This window comes from Echeneis naucrates, chromosome 15, assembly GCF_900963305.1.
Source record: "Echeneis naucrates chromosome 15, fEcheNa1.1, whole genome shotgun sequence".
Taxonomy (NCBI): domain Eukaryota; kingdom Metazoa; phylum Chordata; class Actinopteri; order Carangiformes; family Echeneidae; genus Echeneis; species Echeneis naucrates.
This window is the reverse complement of record NC_042525.1, coordinates 20609764-20629725: the sequence shown is the minus strand read 5'-3', so window position 1 is coordinate 20629725 and position 19962 is coordinate 20609764. Positions and strand designations below refer to the sequence as shown.

Here is a 19962-nt window from a genome sequence, read left to right as displayed (position 1 = left end):
AACACAGAAAGTCAGTGATCGACAAATTGCTGTCACAGCGTATAATAGATTGGGATATAGTTGCGAGCATAAAACTTACCTCTGTCCCTTCTCTTCCTCTCTGGGTGTCCGGACAAAAGAGGCCCTGGGCGTCCGTGTACCTATTTATTAGTTCCGACTGATTAGAGGGAGGCACTAAGTGAGAAGTGGACGGAGGGGGGTTAATTGCTTATTTTAATAGTGTATATATTTGTAAATTATTTATGTTTTTTTTATGCGGATGTTTTGCATAGGTGTATATTTATTGTATTTATATGGGATGTGACAGTTATAATATTTTTAGGGGTTTTTATGTGTATATTTATGTATGTATTTATTAGATAAATGGTATGGACCAGGTATTAGGGACTGCCACAGTATAAATAGAGCTCATTTGGTGGAGGTTGGAGGGGTAGAGGTTGCATGCCATGTGCTGCTGAAAAATTAAATAAAGAAAGAAATCCCATGCCAAGGATCTTGTCTGGGTCTCCTCAGTTTGGTGCCAATCAAACTTTTATTACAAAATGTGATATAGTACCATGATTCATTCATAATAATAAAATAATAAAAACAAAAAACATTTTATCTGATGAATGTGGAGCTGTTGCTTGTGGATAGGGGTCCTGATCTCAGTTACCTGCCGAGGGATTCTTTGAGCTGCTCATACGTCTTCTGTTCCTAAACAGGGAAAAAAACCAACAATCACTGCATGGTGGGGATTTTCAGAGCTCAGATCCTTCAGAAGGATGTGAAGGGGGTTGATTAGTCCTGCTTCCATCATACCTCAGAACACACAACAGCTGACTGACACAGTGGATGTGTGAGCAGATCATACTCATTTGTTGCTAGTGTGATTCCTATGAAGTAAACAGTGCTTTCCAGCCAAGATTAACGTCACAGTGTTGGGAGCAATGAGTGTGGGACAAGTTGGACTGGTTCTACTGGCTACTTGATGGCAAGAAGATAACAGGAAAGTGATCTTAGAAAAAACAGAGTGGCAGCTGTCTACAGAGTGCTGAACACATACATGCACTACATTGTGACAATATTTTTCTACTACAAAAACAGCCGAAATCACAGAATCCCTCATTTTACAGTGCAGTCTCCATGAACTGCGTGAACTTGGTTTGCACTGCTGATGGCTAGTTCTGGTCCCTGTTCCTACTCCACAGAAAGTTCTCTATGTGGTTTTATATAAATATTTTCAAAGCAACGCAATGTAAAGAGAGAATGAAAGAATAATGAGTATCAAGTGTAAACAGATGAGATGAAAAAAAAACAAAAAAACAAACAAGTACATTTATTTAAATTGATGTGCCACTGTCTTACCTTTTTGGACACAGATGGACGAACTTTTTTGAAGGCATCCTCAAAGTTTTGTTTACTGACTCTGATCTCAGCAATAGAGGAGCATGGGAAATCTGTGTGGAATAACAAACACAGCTCTCTATTCAAAGAATGGACTGACATTGACGTTGATTTATGTCATGTTAAACAGTGTGAATCCTGTTCTATTCTGATTTGCAGGTTTGGGTCCAATCTGTGATTCAACCACTCTGTCATGTAAAATAACTGTAATACCTTTAAGGGCTGAATCAAGCTTGAACACATTACAAAACATCCACTGGTACTCATCGCTATGGATGCCTTTCACTTCAAAAGCCACAAGACCTTGAGCCACATGTGTGGCCAGTCCCATTACTTTTTAGTGTCTTCTGAAAACAATTTGCAGTGCATATTTAAGTTGGCTGAAGTATTTGCAGCATGTGTTGTCAAATTTATGCTTTCTGATTGTTTTTTTAGTATAAATGTGGACAGTAAAAATAATGAAACAAGTATGGAATGGAGCTTTGAGGTTGGCTTTGACTTTAGGCCTTCAAACGTGAATAGGAATTTGCTAAAAACTGGATGGTACCATCTTATTGACATAAAAACCAAAATCTAAGTTGAAGGTAATTTCTGGCTTTAATAGTTCAAGCCAACTGTGACTATGAAGTATAAGACTCTAAACCAACCTGGCTGTAAATACGGATAAACATTGGGCCTATTACATTTATAATATATGAATGCTGTTTAGGTCATGAATGCAAAAACCATTCCTTTTCAACCAACACCTACACTCCCATTTTGTGACTGTATGCTATATGTAGCTGCGTTGTTTATCCTACATACCAGTCCCGACTGGTTAGCGGACGGCACTAGGGCACCGCCCCCATCAAATCAAGAGATGAAAATCAAAAGAAGAAACAAACAGTGTAAGATGCAAATAATTATTAAAAGATTGTGTTATTTATTTGTGTTGCTTAAATATTTATTTTGGTTCTAAAATTGTTTTTATTTTATTTGCTTCCTGTGAAGTGAAGGACACCAGTAAAACAGGATGCGGTGTAAGCCCTTGAACATCTGATAACTTGTGACCTGAGGCTCTCTTTTAATTGGTTTGAATTAGATTCTTCACAGGACACATCTGTGTGCATCCCATATGCGTCCAAGAAACATCAGCAGCGGATCAGTGATGGGTATCGTGTTGTGTGTTTGTTTTTGTTTTTTTTATCTAATGTGATTCGACAATTTAATTCCCTGATTTTGTGTATTATCAAATATCTAGTATATTATAATATAATGTTATCTTTGCAAATATCTGTTCGAGACGGAAAAAAGTAAATGTTCTTGTTTTTCTTCCTTTTAATGTGTAAAATTAACTAAACCCAAACCAGGAAGAAAAAAACAATACAAAAGAAAAGTGGTTTTGCTAAAATGTTACACCCCAACTTTATGTAGTTGTCTTTTTTCACTGCAGCATCACTGAACTGCTTCACTAAAAGTTATGACCAATGAACCATTGTTGGATACTCACATTCTTCTAAATAAAAAAGGACCAAAATATTATTTTCTACCTTCTTTTTTCCCCCATTGCACCAAGCTCACACTGAACTGTGACTTCTGTGTACCGTTACACCCGCCACTGCTACATACTGAAAAAGTTAGCACAGAAAAGAGTCAACTTACCAGAGGAAGCCCCTGGGGAATTCTCGGACTTCAAATAGGCCCTCAGGGCATTGATAGATGCTTCCCTCACCAATGCCGACAGGTCAGCTCCACTGGAGACACACATAAACACACACTTACAATAAGTTTTGGTGTTGTTTAAAAGCTGTTCATCATCATGGTCTGTAAGATCAGAGTTTTTTGTGTTTATGAAAAAAGCAGGACAAAAAGGATCAAATATATAATATGGAATTAAGTGTCTAAGGACAGCTGCTGTTTCCAGCTAGACATACGTGAAGCAATCACAGCGCTCGTCAAACGCAATCTCTTCAAGACTGACATTTTGCTCCAACGAAGGTTTGGTTCCCCCCTGCAACAATTAACAAGAAACATCAATCTTAAGTCTCGTGAATCTTATGATCAACTGAAATCACAGAAATCGGAGGCAAAGGGAAACTTACCAGTCAAGCCCTTTAAAAATAAAAAAACTACACAAGCCCAAAATCTTATACTTGTCCTGGCGGTACCAGCAGAATATTCAGATATTCTGAATGCCAATCAAAGAACTAGGAATGCTATTAAAGGATTAAATCTAAATGTCCTAAGTGGCTCCCACAGAGAGACATTGGAAATATACTGAAACTGCTTCCAGGAAGCAGACCATTTACAATCTTCTGAGTGATATGATCAGGAAACAGGTCCAGTGGTGGACAGTAACAAAGTAAATTTACTGTAACTTATTTTACTAAGCATTTTGATTTTGAACACGGGTGGTTGTCTTTTAATGAAAAACAATCAACTACAGTGACAGTCCTTTTGTCAGTTTAAGTTTGTTTCTTTATGATTTGGTTCTTTTATAGTATTTTTTTTAATCAATTCATTCACTTCATGTCTTATTTTAGAGTCACATTCTTTGAATGTACAGTTTTAGGACACACTGCGTTGCAATGAAAAAGTACTTTCAATACTTAATACTTAAAAGGAAGTACTCTTGTACTTTTACTCAAGTGATAGTTGAACTTGGCTTCTTTTCACTATTATTGGAGTAACATTTGACCAGGGGGATCTGTAATTTGACTCAGGTACTGGAGCTCTCCACTTTTTCCACCACTGGAATGATCCATGGTCAGAGATACTACTACTAAAAACTAATTTTAAGGAAAAGTGGTTCAAACAGGCTGCTTTTTTTTTTAAATAGCCAACTTCAAATAAAAAATTTATAGAAAAAAAAAAAAAAAAAGTCTTCCTAAATAAATGATAAGATTATTTTACTTTTACCCTTTTACTGCTTTTCTCAGGCTGCATAGCGTCTCTGGTTTCTCTGGTTAATATGTACCTTAGTAATAGTGAGTAGGATGGCATGACGATCAGCTGGAGGTGGCAGACCCACATACAGGGTTTTATCTAGACGACCTGGCCTCAGTATTGCCGGGTCAATTATATCTACAAAGAGAGGAGACGTAAGATGAGTCATTCAGTGTTAAAGGGAAAGATAGCAACAAATCTTTGATGCAGATTGAAAATGTGGATCCTATCCAAGTTTAAAGCACTGTGACACAGTGCTGAAGTAAAAATAAAAACAACAATCCAAAAACCTTATGACTCTAGTTCTGTCTGACATCAGGGGACATCAAATTATAATTAGAATTTTTAGAATGTTTATTTAAGTGTTAAAGATCATCTGTTGATTAAGATAGTGTAGGAATTCTTTATATAAATGTCCAATACAAGTGCAGGGCAGAACCTAATCTATTCTGCAGCCACATTGTCTTGGAGGGGTGTCGGGTTGTCAGGACATGGAATGCGTCATACCCAACTACCTCCCTTTGAGTTGGTGCAATGATCAAATAACCGTTGGAAGGGGTTCTGTCTAAAAGTAGTGAAGAGCTGGATTGACATCAGGAAGGAATCTTTGTCCACATTAGGTAGTATAGGCTGTGGTGGGCAAGTTTACAAGTCTACAAGTTTACAAATTTGTCTCACCATTTGTAAAAGTGTTTCAGATTTTGTAATGTTGGTTTGCACCTCTCGGCTACAGTGCACTGCTCATCACCTGCCCAATACGATCCCAACAATGTAGCATGGTGGTGGCAGCATCATGCTGTGGGGGTGTTTTTCAGCTGCAGGGACAGGACGGCTGGTTTGCAATTGAAGGAAAGATGAATGTGGCCAAGTACAGAGATATCCTGGAAGAAAGCCTTTTCCAGAATGCTCAGGACCTCAGACTGAGCTGAAGGTTCACCTTCCAACAAGACAATGACCCTAAGCCCACAGCTAAAATAACAAATGAGTGGCTTCAGAACAACTCTGTGACTGTTTTTGAATGGCTCAGCTAGAGCCCTGATTTAAACCCAATTGAGCATCTCTAGAGAGACCTGAAAATGGCTGTCCACCACCGTTCACCATCCAACCTGACAGAATTGGAATGGCAGGGGATCCCCAAATCCAGGTGTGAAAAACATCAGGCATGTGCATCATTCCCAAGAAGTAATACCTTTACTGGACATGACTATACTGCACATGTGACTATAGGCGGGAAGCATCACTTCAGAAGAACCTGGGAAGCTTCAGCAGATGTTTAGTTTCACTGACAAGTTTAATAACACGTGTGTACCTGGTCTGTTGGTAGCAGCCATGATGAAAACCTGTCGGCGAGTCTCTAAGCCATCCATTTCTGTGAGCAGCTGGTTGACCACCCGCACACTGGCTCCTGACTAAACAGACAGAAACACACAATGTATATTACCATTTTACCACACATTAAGCTGTTTGGGCAATGGAAGACTCATACACTGAACAAGAAAACGGTGCGGACTGTCATCTAAATTAGAAATAAAACACTGACAGTGCGGGGCCAATCTCTTTGAGTACTTTTACTTTGCCAAGTTAATTCACCACCCTCTTGTTTGGTCTCGCCATGTGTTGGCCTACCTTTGTAGCTTGGTAAAACTCACCTGTAATGTCAGATGGACATTTAAATGAAAATGTTACTGCACAGATCCAACAATATTTCAGGATCCAAAATTTTGAGACCCCTTTTGATTTACAAGGGGCAACAGAACGGACAAATTATCGCAGACCAGACCTCACCTGAACTGCACATCAGCTTTTTCCAATTTGAAAACGTCCCTTTTCTATTTCCAAATGTGGACATGCATCCATTTTCCAGAGCCAAACATTACTACACCCTGACTACTATTATCAAATATTTACTGTGTGCATTATACAAGCATCAACTGACAGGATGCCCCACTTTATGCAAGTATGCATCGCAGTTACACTGAAGAATCTGAAGCCCACCGCTCACCTCAAAGCCTGAGCGACGAGGACACAGAGCATCAATCTCATCAAAGAAGATGACACATGGAGCCGAGTTGCGTCCTCTCTGGAACACCTGTCTGACAGCTCGCTCACTCTCTCCCACATACTGCAGACAAAACACAGATTCAGTCACTGGACCCATCTGATTGAATACATTATTTTTTACAGCAACACAATTCACGGGCAGCCCCCTCACATCATGTAACTCACCATGTTGAGCAGCTCTGGTCCCTTGATAGAAATGAAGTTGAGGCCTGACTCATTGGCTACTGCCTGTCAAGAGACCGTAAGGAGTTTCACTCACTGTTTGCAGAGACAGAGGAGTTTTTGCTAAAATACAAAGAAAGGACTCAAAAAACTATTTGGTAAAATTAGCCGTAAGAATTCAGACAATAATAAAGATCCTCACCATTTCAAAAAGCTGACAATTATATAACACTATTGAACACATTTTTTTTTTATCTGAACTGTACAAATAGGGCTACATTTGATGCAGTGGTTAGCACTATTAGCATGGTGTACCCTGCCAAATATCCTCTGAGACAGACTCAAGCCCCACTGCCTGGATATGTGGTGTACATAACGTAAGAATGTTCAAACAGAAGTGTCAGGTAAGATTGCGTTGGTATGATAAGGAACCTTGGCAAGCAATGTTTTCCCACATCCTGGGGGTCCAGCTAGCAGCACTCCAGATGGCGCACTGAGCCCCAGAGCCCTGAACTGCTCTGGAGAACGCACTGGAGCCTGCATGACACAAACACACAGAGACCGACACACAAAGCTTTGTTATTCTATGTTATTCTATACCAGGTTGGACATAGGTGAGATTGTCACCTGTTTTCACATACCATACATGATAATTTTCTATCTGGGTCAAAGATTTTACACATGAAGAAACATTGTGTTTACCAGTATGGCCATTGTGAGCTCCTCCCTGATGTCCTGCAAGGCTCCCACATTCTCCCAGGTTACATCTGGCACGGTGGCAAAGCCCTCCCTTTTGGCTGAAGGTTGTATACTGGCCAGAGAGGCCTGGAAATCTAACATAAGGATGGAGAGTGTAGACAACTCTTCCTCTGACACCGTTTGAGGGTTCCTCAGGTCGTGCAGTAACTGACACAGCTCCCCGTGCTAGACATAAAACACAATGAATGAGGGCACTAAAGGAGAGCACAGATTATTCAGCTATGCAACTGAAAGACAAAATTCAGAAAGTACTGGAGACACTCACTCTCAGTTTTGTGTCCTCTCTAAACATTTTGTAGCTTTAACCTGCCACAGTTAAACAACTGAACTTTTAATTTGAAACAATAGGTAGTAGTAGGAGGTGATTTGGCAAGACTTGGGTAAAACTAGGAGGGTAAAAACAGAAAAATAAAGTAAGACACATTTAAGTCATTTTTTTTTTGCCACCTGCAACACCCAACATGTACAACAATCAGAGTGGCCAATTAAAAAATGTTGCCTTCCCTTTCGTGTTTGTGTGCATTTATGTATATTTAATACATAATTTCTTTTTCCAGGAATGACCCTTAGGTTTCCAGTCTTGCTGATCAGCTCAACAAGAATCCATTTGTTGCTGTGGTACAGTGGGATAATAAGCTTGTGATGTATTGCCGCATACCTGCAAGAGATCGTATCCAGACTCCTGAAGCACTGTTTTGTTATATTTTGTATGTTGCTCCCTCACATCTCTGTCTGTCAAAACATTCTCAACAGCCTGGATGCTGCTTATCGACAGCTCTTCAGTTGATTTTTTGCTTTGGCTCTGTGGCATTCCTTTTATTTTTACAAGAATTCTGTTTACAGCATTCATGACGGCCTCTCGGCACAATGCCATGAGGTCAGCACCCACATAGCCTGGGGTGAGGTGGGCCAGATGCTGGTAGTCAAAGTCATTCGGCAGTTTCAGCTTTCGACACAAAGTCTTCAATATCCTGAAAAACAAAACGAAACATAATTTGCTCTGTTTAACAACTGTACACACATTGATAATTTTTTCCTCATTTTGTCTCAATTTAAATAATTTGCACCTGTTGCAATTCTCAGGGGTGTCCAGGGCAACTGCTGAAATTTCACAGACCGCTCCAATTACGATAGGCAGTTGATGCATTTCTTAAATACAATGTGGACAACTTGTGGATCTTAGATCATCAATTAGATGAAAGAAAATAGAATATAATGTATCTATGATATGTTTTTACTTTATTTATTCTAATAAAACATTTATATATTCTAGATTTATTACATATTACATGAAATATTGAAGCCTTATTTTTGTTTTAATTTAAATGATTATGGTTTATACCGCTTGAAAATCAATCGTTCCATTTTCTCAAACTATTAGAACATTTCCTAAAATCACCCAAATTAGATTTGTAATAGCAATCCAAGAAAGTTAATTTTTTGGACTGCAAAAATTTACACACTGCTCATTCGTACACTTAATACTTGGTCAACCTCTTTTAGCGCCAATTATTGCATCAATGCAGCTTGCCATGGCAGTAATCAGCCTGTGGCTCTGCTGAGGGTTTATTAAAGCTCAGGAGGCTGGCAGCCTTCATCTTGTCTGTATTGCTGGGTTGGGTATTTCCCATCTTCTTCTTGATAGCCCCCCTCTATAGGCCATTTCCTGAGAATGTTGATCTGTTTTCTTGATGATCTGACCTCAGCTTCAGTCCACTTGTTGTGAATGCATATACATCGTACATCACAACATCGCATGCCACTAACTTTGTTTCTTCCCATAGTCTGTGTTTTGTCCCTCCTGTCTTCTCTCTTTCTGTCCTCATCCTACAGTTGCTGAATCATCTCTGCTCCATGTTCCTGCTCAATACCTGATGCTGTGATAGCTACCATTAGTTGTCATTCCACATCACTACTTATATCCCATTGTTACTTCTCCTGCTAAAAACCTTTACTTCCAAGCCAACTATTAATTCCCAAGGACAATAATATTACCTTGGCAATGAATTATTATTTCTCCTTAATCATATAAGGCTGACCTGAGACGAGCAGCTTCATCTGGGATACCAAGGCAGATCTCTCTGTCAAAGCGCCCAGCTCTGCGGAGTGCGGGGTCCAGGGAGTCCGGTCTGTTAGTGGCACCGATGACCAGGACCTGTGCTGTCACTGTCACACTGTTCAAGTCTGCCAAGAGGTAATCAATAGAAGAACATGTTAGAAGAGACATTGGCTGCTGGTAGCTCTGTGACCTGACTTTGACATACTCCAGCTCAATTAGTTTACTTAAAAGTAGCAGATGTGGGCTGAGCCCTTGCTGCATTCTCTATGGTCTTGGTGCATTGAGGATGCTGGGCTGGTGCCTTGCAGCCCTTTCCCTTGTGGGCATTTCGGCACTCCACCTTTGTCTGCCTACCAGGATGTTGCTTGCGCCTGGGCTAGTCCCCCAGGTCATGGGGTGCGTCTGGCTTATATTTGGGTGGGTGGGCAGGCGGGCACCAGGTGATCCCTTGCCCTCACTCAATAAAGATCAACAAACTAGCTTCCAGAAAGGCTGTGATGGTCGCAGACCCACATATACTTGTCAGATCTGCTAATAGCTTAGTTGGTAGACTAAAAATGCATCAATCTCATAAAAAGTAGTGTTAATCTATGAGGACAAATGCAGGCACGCACACAATAAAAGTCAATGAATGGGAGTCAGATGAACTAAAAAAACAAAAAACAAAAAAACAAACAAAAAAAACAAAACAACAACAACCAACAAACTGTGAGCTATGGCCCAATATATATTAAACACTACGTATGGTGGAAGAAATTTATGACCAAGTCTTAAAATGATTAAATTTGTTCAAATGAGAATCACAAGTGTTTTTCTCCTCATCTGTTCAGAAAAGATAACACAACAGAAAGCATGTGTGTGTGTGTTTGTCTGTATGGCCTATCAGTATGACCTCTGCTAACTGGTCAATGCCTGTTCACAGGCATTAAGACTTTAATGTAAGTTTGCTTGAGGCTGCAAAACATGAGATTTACTCAGTGAAATAGCATAAAAACTTGAAGATAACCATACCATCCATGCAGGTCAGCAGCTGGGCCACAATCCTCCGCTCCATATCTTTAGAGGCAACCTCCCTCCTAGGGGTGATGGCGTCTATCTCATCTATGAACAGGATACATGGGGCGGAACTCTGCAAGGGAACAAATCTTACCTTATCTCAGTGATACCACTCATACTCTATTTAGAGTGATCAAATGTCGAGTGTACGGCTGACACCTCTAATATCACAAAAGTAAATGTGCTACTGACCACAGCAGAGTCAAACAGCTCACGGAGCTTCTGTTCTGACTCCCCTGACACTCCAGAAACAAGCTCTGGAGCAGACACCTTCAACATGGGCAACTTCAGCTCCTAAACAACAACAATTACACTTCTTTATGTAACAAGCACACAGTATATACATACACTGTCATGATCATAATCATGATCATATGTTTTCGTTGAATCAATTTGATGTTTTTCTTTGGTGTCAGGTTGTAGAAATCTGTCCAGGAATTCCTTCAACCAAACAGGTAAATGTTCCTGTAGCTGATTGGTATATTCCAGCTTAGTTTAACATCTTTGTTCAACAGACAGTTGTAGAAGATCACTGGCTCAATCTTAAATCGTGACTAACACCATTAGTACAGCAAATTTCAGCTTCTTTATGAAGAGGGTTCATGCTACCAAAGTACAAGCCAAAATTATAAACTTAACGAAAGATCTTTGTTCCATCAGCAATCACCCACATGAACAATCTACACTGCTTAGAATATGTTTGTTATATATATTTATACAAGAGGTCAATGATACATTATCATGAGCAATATAATATTACTTTTAATTGATGAGGGGGGAAAAAAAAAAACCCACTCCAAACAATACCCAAAATATTATGTCCATGCTGCCCTGTGATGAACACAAAACGCACTTTTCAAGCCATTGTATTGTACTCACACCAGCCACAGCCTGTGCCAAAAGGGTCTTTCCACAACCAGGGGGTCCATGGAGGAGGAAACCCCTCGGAGGAACCATTCCAAGATGCTTATACACCTCTGGATGACGCATATGCACCAGCAGCTTGCACACTTCCTGCAGGATGTTAAGTAATAGAGTATGAAAATTACACTAGTGTTTGATAATAGTATGCTCAAAACTGCTAAATTAGAGGCCAATGAAAAACTGTAATCTCCTTTTGGTTACTTTACTTGTTGACATAGTGACTGAGAGAAATACTGCAGTAGCCATTTTACCAAAGAAAATTTGCTACATTGACAAAGCAACAGGTTAAATGACACCAACCGTTAATGTGTCTTCATTTCCTCCTACATCTTCAAAACTCAGAGTGGGATACTGCAGCTCTGGGGACTTTGATTTTGCTGGAAAACAATTCAGCAGATCTGACTGACTGCAATGCAACACAGTGGCGTAAACAATCAATGCAATAATCTGGGTAAACACAAAATATAATGACCAAATTAAAAATGAACAGTTGAAATTACTTTTCAATTTCTTTTGTTTATTTGTTGACCGAAGTGGCCAACCTCTATGATATCACCCATTAGTTTGTGAATTGCCACTTTGAAGCCTGCAATTTGTAATTTAATCATTGCCATCCTAATATTTTGAAAGCAGAAGAAACCATATTTGAAGAGAAGGTGAAGCTGAGGAGTAATAGATGGGTGAGACATGAACTCATTGGGAAAACATTTACTGTGGTAATAAATCAAGTAAAAAGTTGGGGAATTTCTTCTTTTTTTTTTTTTTACACAAAGATTTAAACACAATCTGAGCTCTTTTTATAACAACTGGAATCACCCTGTGGTGGTAATTAAATAAAGTTTAATTAAATAAATAAAGTTAAAGTCAAGATACCTCACCGTTGTCTTCCCTTACAGCCAACATACAGCCTATTGTCATAACAGTGCCATAAACTCAATAACCATTTAAAGTGCTTTAGTATGACTAGAAAACTGGATACCAAAGTACCTTTCTTGAGTGTGTGAGACACTGTTGTTTCTGTAGACCGTTTTTTATTCTTTCTGAGAGACTTCTCCGGCTCCAGCATCAATGCATCTGTCAGCTTGAGAAACAAACACATGTAAGTCAATGTAAGCTAGACGAATGCTCAAACTCATCTTACTGTATTCCTTCCTCATTTCTTTATTGTGCTATTAATTTGCACATGCTCTATGTGGCTGCAGTGTCAACCATAGGGGTTGGTAAGTTACCGTCTCCCTAAATGGTTAATTAATTATCTGCCAAAAATGTAAACACTTGGGAAAAACCCATCAGTGCAGCAATGGTCTTATTTTAACTTATGACAGGATATTATGCAACAATGTAACAATTGTATTATAATTTTGGTAATAAATATTGTAATCGTTTAGATTAAGCTATTCAAAAAAGGAAATCAAGAGAACAAAATTTTACAAAAACATCCAACTGACATTTGGATATCTAGTGTTGAAGAGAACTACTTTGTAAGAGATATCACAATCCTGCCTTTCCTGTATCTCAGTCCACAGACTGACTCCCCCATGATTATACATTTTTTGCTATACGACCTGGCTCCTTGTCAGACAAGCCGATGAGGCTATTGCTTTTCTTGGGCCGTCTTTCTCTATCAATGAACCAGCCTCCGGTAAATACCTGTCTCTCTGAAGGAGGTGGGGTGGTTGTGTTGACAGAACTGATGGCAGCAGGCTGATCTTTCCAGGGTGAGCACATGCTCAAGTCTGGGTTTCCCTTCCGGTACAGTGATGTGAGAGAGCTGTTCAAGTGGTTGGTGGACTGTGTATGGCAGAAAACAGCAGTGAATGGTCAGCTCTGTGTAGAGATTGTTTTAAAGAACAAGAATCAGGAAAGATGCTTGTTTGTATGTCAGATGTGTTGAGACTTAACAATACACTAAAAAAGAAACTGTCTGGACACTGAATTTTATGTTTATACATAAAATATATAAAATAAATATGCAATTATACAAAATTATGTGACAGTGGGTTTGTAGGTTCATTCATTCATTCATGTTCAACCACTTATCCATTTCCGGGTCACGGGGGTGCTGGAGCAAATCCCTGCTCACACTGGGTTAGGGCGGGGTACCCCCTGGACAGGGCACCAGCCCATCACAGGGTCAACACACAGAAAAAGACAGAAACAACCATTTGCGCTCACACTCAGACCTGTGGACAATTTAGAGTCACAGATTCACCTAAACATGTCTTTGGATGGTGGGAGGAAACCGGAGTAACTTTTTTTTTTTAGAGTAAACACAAAAACTTGTGCGCAAAAAAAAAAAGGAAGGAAAGCCAGACAAGTACAGGGAGAACATGCAAATGCTGGGAATTGAACCTGCCAAGTTCTTATCTCTAAAATCATGGAGAAAGCAGTAGCAAACCAATTACACAACCATCTGCATAGGAACGGTTTGCTTGAAGAGTTTCAGTCAGGATTTAGAGCCCATCATAGCACAGAAACAGCGCTGGTTAATGTCTCCAATAATATATTAATAGCTTTAGACAATGGCTCAGCCGCCATACTTCTCTTAGATCTCAGTGCTGCATTCGACACAGCTGATAATATTTTATTACAGAGACTGGAACATGAAATTGGGATTAAAGGAACTGCACTAAGGTGGTTCTAGTCCTATTTATCAGATAGATATCAGTTTGTTCATGTTAACAATAGCTCCTCCTTGTGTATTGTAGCCAGTTATGGAGTCCCACAGGGTTCGGTACGGTCGGACAGTCCTCTTCACTCTTTATCTGCTTGCTCGAGGCAACATTGGTGACGTATCTTATCAGCTGATGTTTCCGAAGGTGTGACCCTCCTGTCTGGGTTGACAGGTCGGTCACGCCTTCTTCTGTCCCTTCGGAAACATCAGCTGATTAGATGCGTCAACGATAACATCTGGTGACACTCTGAGGAAGACGGCAGTTACTCAGTAGGGCAGCTTTCTTCCACGTGAGAAAATTTTTAAAAATCAGAAACATCCTCTCTCAAGACAACGCAGAAACCTAGTCCATGCATTCATAACTTCTAGCCTGGACTACTGTAACGCACTACTATCTGGATGTCCAAACAAATCTCTGAAAGGCCTTCAGGTGATTCAGAATGCTGCTGCACGAATATTAACAGGAACTAGGAAAAGAGATCACATCTCTCCTGTGTTAGCTGCTCTTCATTGGCTGCTGGTAAAATCCAGAGTAGAATTTGAAATCCTTCTGTTAACGTATAACGCTCTTAATGGCCAAGCTCCATCATATCTCAGAGAGCTCATAGTTCCTTACTGTCCCAGTAGGCCCCTCTACTCTCTAGATGGAGGTTTACTTGTGGTTCCTAGAGTCTTCAAGAGTAAATCTGGAGGCAGATCGTTCAGTTATCAGGCTCCTTTTCTATTGGCTCCTTAGCAATTTTCAAGACCAGGCTTAAAACTTTCCTGTATGACAGAGCTTATAGTTAAAAAGTTAAAGTCCATCTACTCTTTAGCTATGCTGCTATAGGCCTAGGCTGCTGGGGGAAGGACTGAGCATCTCCCTCTGTCTCCCCCACATGTGCTGACTATAGCCATGCTTCTCCCAAATCCCAGTTTCTCCCTGTTCTAAGCATGTATACTGCATTCACTAACCATGTTTTACCGAAGTCTCTGACTCTCCCTTCCTTTCTTCATCATGCAGGTGAGGAATCATCACCATCCTATGTTCCTGCAACGCCTGCTCCTCCCATATCTCATACAGCATAATTTCTATGAACTTCATGCAGCATCATGTTCCTTCCTACACCAATTTTGAATATCCCCCTCTCCTGCTCTCATTCTAAGCTACCCCCGTGCCTCTCTCACTCTCTCAACCCAACCCATCAAGGCAGATGACCACCACCCTGAGCCTGGTTCTGTCCAAGGTTTCTGTCTCAAAGGAAGTTCTTCCTTGCCATTGTTGCCAAGTGCTGGCTCATTGGGAGATCTGTTGTGTCTCTTTAAATAATTCTATAAACAGTTCTGTCTAGACCTGCTCTATATATGTCAAGTGCCTTGATGTAACGCTGTTATGATTTGGTGCTATACAAATAAATCTGATTTGATTATATTTCTTATTGTGGGGCAACAGCGCTAATCACTATGCCGCCAGGTTTGTAGGTAACCATGATAAAAGTTTTCCCTGGTAAATTGCACAAATATTTGCATTTCACTCAGCAGCATGGCAACATAGCTGTTACCTCTGTTGCCAATAAGGACGTGGGTACGATTATCGGGCCTGATGCCTTTCTAGAGTTTCCATCTACTCCTCATGTTTGCATGTATGACTGACATTTCCTCTCACAGTTCAAAGACACGCATTTCTAGGTTGATTGGTGACTCTAAATTACCTGTATGAGTGTGAGTTTCTGTTCGTCTCGGTTTATCTCTGTGTTGGCCCTGCGATGGCCATGCGATCTCTCCTGGGTGTACCCATGGTAAGGGTAGGCGATATGGACCAAAAAAAAGAAATACATTTTTATTTATGTTTTGCATAAAACATTAATTTGACCGATGTCAGTCTTTTCCAATCCAAACCACTTCCAAGCTAGTGACGTGGACTCATGTCTTGGTATCAAATCATCCACTGAGAGAATATTTTTGCATGTTTCCTCAACGTAAGATTGCTGTGTTAAGCTTCTGCAGGCCACGAAACTGCATGTCTGCTGATTGGCTCAATCAGCGCATACTAGAGTCACAAGACAGAATACTGCCCACTGTTTGGCTTCTGAAGCACGCATTACACAAATGTAGACATTCAAGCACCTATTCTTTACTGCATATGCACTGTTTTCTTTTTGAGGCAGTAGAAAAACTCAATAATGATAATAAAATCGCCCAACTCTAACCCCTGGGTGCACCCCAGAGCATTGGCTTAAGCCCCCCGGGACCCAGAAACTGATAATTTATAGAAGATGAACAAGTCATTGAGTGCATTTTACTGTCACAGTTGCACAATATGAAAAATAAAGACATAACAAAATCATCAAAATGGCAGGAATTGAAATTTGCTATTTTGATTTCCATTTCTGTCATACTGTCAGTTTCTCATTTTGTCGTCACCAAAAGAAATAATAAAAATTATGACATGATATTTGTTGGGTCTTTCTCATGTTTCTTTTGGTGTTGAGAATATGATGTGTAGAGCACCTCTATTGCACCACAACGCTTATAGTGCTAATAATGCACAAAACTGTTGTGAGACATTTCACCTTTATTAAAAAAATACATAAATAAAACTGAAAGCAAAAATTGCTTATGTAATTACTTTGTTATATTGAGTTTTCTATCACATGTAAATTAACTGTGCAGCCCTAATTTAAACTTCATATAATTTCTTACAGGGCAGCCCCACAATAAGAAGGTTCAGTTGCCGGGCATGTTCTCCTCCTCCTTGACATCATGTTTAGGCTAATCTGTGAATCTAAACTGTCCGTAGGTCTGAGTGAGAGTGTGAATGGTTGTTTGTTTCTGTGTATTGGCCCTGCCCTGCCATGGATTGGTGACCTGTCCAGATTATAGCCCGCCCTCGCCCAGTGTGAGCTGGGATTGGGTCCAGCACCTCTGCGACTTGGAAAAAGATAAGCAGTTGAAGATGAATGAATGAATCATTTCTTACAGTGTTCTCCAGAACTTGATCGTCAGTGTGAGAGGACTCCTCTGAGCTGCTGCTGCTGCCATCACTGTGAACATACACATTACATTTATTAAGACAGTAAGAACAACAGAGAGTGGTGATGCGGTGGGAATATATCCCTGCTGATATGCAGGGTGCGTCCTTCACCCATTGTTATTGTAGCTATGCTTGGCTCTTTTCGCCATGTGTTCACTCTCCAGATGATTCTGCCCAGACTCCTTCATGATTGCTTCATACACTAGAAGATGGAATAAACAAATCAGTGTTTTATTATGAAAATGTGCATGTATTAACTAATATGCAGAGCAAGTTTGTCAGCCACAGTTTAGTCAGGTATCAATATTGTTGCCTCTTGCCTTTTTCCACTTGAATTCTGAAAGCTGTCCGGTTTCTTCTGCCATACTCAATTCTAAAGAGACAAGAACCTTTATGGTCAAAATTACACATACATTAAATTACACCAAATTAACTCCCAAAAAGACAAGTAAGAAAGTGATTTCATTCATAATTTGGGACTGCAGTTTCTACAATGTTCTAATGATGCTGGAGAAACTGATTTATTTCCTGACTATGACAGACAGTGCAGGACAGACTGAGGAACAATTAAGCAGAGCTACTGCTCTGATGAAACTTACCTATAGATTTTTTGAAGTTCCAGGGCCATGGCCGAAAGGTCCACATATTCACTGCTGCTGGAAGTAAGATACTGAAACACAAGATTCAAGCCATGAAACACGGTCAAGAAGACTGCCACTGATATCAGATATTTAAGCCTGAGTCTCTGATTGCTCTGATCAACCTAAAGCGCTATTCAAGTTAACCTGTGCTCTCAACTTACATTACCCACAGCCAATGCAAGTGACATGGTTATTTTTAAATGAGGTGAGCACTGTCATTCCAGGCAGACTGATATATCATAAAAAAAACCATGTCCATGGTGGTTTCATTTTAAGTTTTACTGTTAAATGGATGTTAACTCTGAAGCCTTCCAGTGGAACATGAACCGAATGATAGAGGTGTTATAGCATTGAGGTGTTGCAGGGCAGTTACTACTCTGGTAAATTATACAATCCTGTTCAATGCAGGACTGATTGGTGATAAATAAAGCTCATCTGTTACTCTTACTTTGCTATTATTTCTTTCTTGACATCAAACAGCCTCCTGCAGAGAGAATGACATTAGCCTAACCTTAGATTGGCAAGCTTGCCAAGTTACTTGTAAACATATTATTCCAACAATTGCAATTCCCCACAAATAACCTTGTTCACAGTTAGTTTTGTTTTTTTGTTTGTTTCATTGCAGACAAACCGTTTTGTCCCAGAAGTGTAATAGAACTGGGTTATCTGCTTCAACTGAATTTTGAGATAGACATTGTCATGCATGACTGTGACACAGCCCTGAATGAATGAGAAGAAATGTACCTGCTCAACTCTTTGTTGGAGCCGGCCATCAAGCCAGCCGCCACATCTGCTTTTCATGTCTTTGTTTTCTGAGCCTATATCAAGAAAAAGAATCAGAACCAGCTGGAGCATTTCAATAATCTACAGCATTTTTTTTTTTTGGTCTGCATTTGTCCTTACAGTTTAACACCATAGGCTTTCAACATTATATGAGATTGATGCAGTTAAAGTCTTTCAGCTAAATATTTTATTATTTCAGTGCGTGTATGTGACCATCACCAGCCCTCCCTGCAAACTAGTTTGTTGATCTTTATTGAGTGAAATGACCTTTGTGTGGCAGGGAGGGCAGTGCTACACCTTAGTAAATATAGGGGAAATAAAGATGTGGATTGATGGACAGGGGAAGGGAAGCAGGTGGTGCTGGTAGGAAGTGGTGGAGTGAGGGATCTAAAGAAATTACTGTTACTCAAAAATTATGGGTTCAACTACAAACAGTTGGACAGTCAGACAAGTAGATGATCTGTACATCAAAATGCTGAGATCAAAGCTATAAAAAAAGTCAAATTCTTAAGAAATGTTCTAAATTCAAACTTGACTTGCTTGTTTTATGATTTACTTTATGATGTTCAGATTAGGAATTCGGATTGGAGCAACTCAATCTGGGACCAAAAGAGATACACAGATGATGATCAGTCTCTAATGTTAGTACTCATTTTTATAGGATTAAAACTAACGGAGAAAACTATTAACCAGAATCATTCTCATTCAATACATCACCCAGGGATGTACAGCGCATGCTTCGTATGCAGAGAGCCCAGGTTCAAACCCCAGCTACAATGCAAACATGTGGTAGGCTTGTGCTGGTCCCAAGCCCAAATAAATTGGGAGTGTTGCAGTAGAAAGGGTATCCAGTGTAAAAACGGTGGCCAAATCAATCAGGCAAGAGACGTAACATCATGTGGCAACCCAAAAATAGGGAAAAGCCATAAGAAGAAAAAAAGGGTACTTCAAAACAAGTTGTTCAACAAGAACATCATCCAAGAACAAGCCAGTAGTTGTATTTCTTATTCCAAGGTTGATGGATTGTATTTCTATATAAACAAGTCCCCTCTTCACTCTGAGCGAATGTGTGATATATTTATTTATTTGGATATATTTGAAGTGGCTTTTCACAGCTCAAACACAGTGGTATCAACTTCAATTCACAGGACATTGAGGCTACGGGCCACTTTTGACCAGAGTTTGTTTAGCTACTGAGGTGAAAAGGCAGATTAGAACAAATGCGGCCATGACGGCTAATTAGCATGAACGAAGTGGATCGAACTGGAGGCATCCTTTGTGTCGCAGCAACGTTTTGATTCTGAGTCACTAAACCAGGAAGTTAGAATGCACAAATGTCTTTCCAACTTTACCACAGAAAAACACAGACACCTTTAATGTCACACTAGCACCGATCGCTGCATGGGAACTTACCCCTACACCATTCCCATCGGCGCCATTTACTCCTGGCGGAGATTGTAAGGAAGCTCCGGCAACGTGACTGCAAAGAGTCATTCATTACCCGGAAACGAACATACAT

The 19962-nt window shown here is 40.0% G+C and overlaps 1 protein-coding gene across 2 annotated transcripts; it reads right to left on the bottom strand.

The window, feature by feature from the left end:
* Nucleotides 1-47: 47 nt before the first annotated feature.
* Nucleotides 48-19939, bottom strand: nvl (nuclear VCP like). Of its 2 annotated transcripts, none has more exons than XM_029520659.1 (24): nt 19857-19939; nt 18405-18478; nt 17619-17689; nt 17340-17392; nt 17131-17221; nt 16966-17029; nt 12983-13123; nt 12320-12413; nt 11633-11709; nt 11288-11422; nt 10601-10702; nt 10364-10481; nt 9333-9477; nt 8018-8264; nt 7237-7458; nt 6967-7071; nt 6538-6600; nt 6314-6433; nt 5621-5720; nt 4343-4449; nt 3300-3376; nt 3028-3119; nt 1348-1406; nt 48-696 (listed from the first exon to the last, which is right to left on the bottom strand). In XM_029520659.1, the coding sequence occupies exons 2-24, from the start codon at nt 18459-18461 to the stop codon at nt 652-654; spliced, it is 2385 nt and encodes a 794-aa protein (XP_029376519.1). In that variant the 5' UTR covers nt 18462-18478; nt 19857-19939; the 3' UTR covers nt 48-651. The 2 variants fall into 2 exon arrangements, with proteins under 2 accessions (XP_029376519.1, XP_029376518.1); XM_029520658.1 differs by having other exon boundaries at nt 76-696; nt 1348-1439; nt 7952-8264.
* Nucleotides 19940-19962: the final 23 nt, after the last annotated feature.

What these genes read in the sequence shown, in the direction of transcription:
- nvl (XM_029520658.1), bottom strand. Translation starts at nt 18,461, where the DNA reads ATGAAAAGCAGATGTGGCGGCTGGCTTGATGGCCGGCTCCAACAAAGA. An exon ending in GAACTTCAAAAAATCTATAG is followed by an intron (nt 17,393 to 17,618) that starts GTAAGTTTCATC and finishes TTGTCTCTTTAG; the next exon opens with AATTGAGTATGGCAGAAGAA. An exon ending in GATGAAGCTGCTCGTCTCAG is followed by an intron (nt 8,265 to 9,332) that starts GTCAGCCTTATA and finishes TTTGTTTTTCAG; the next exon opens with GATATTGAAGACTTTGTGTC.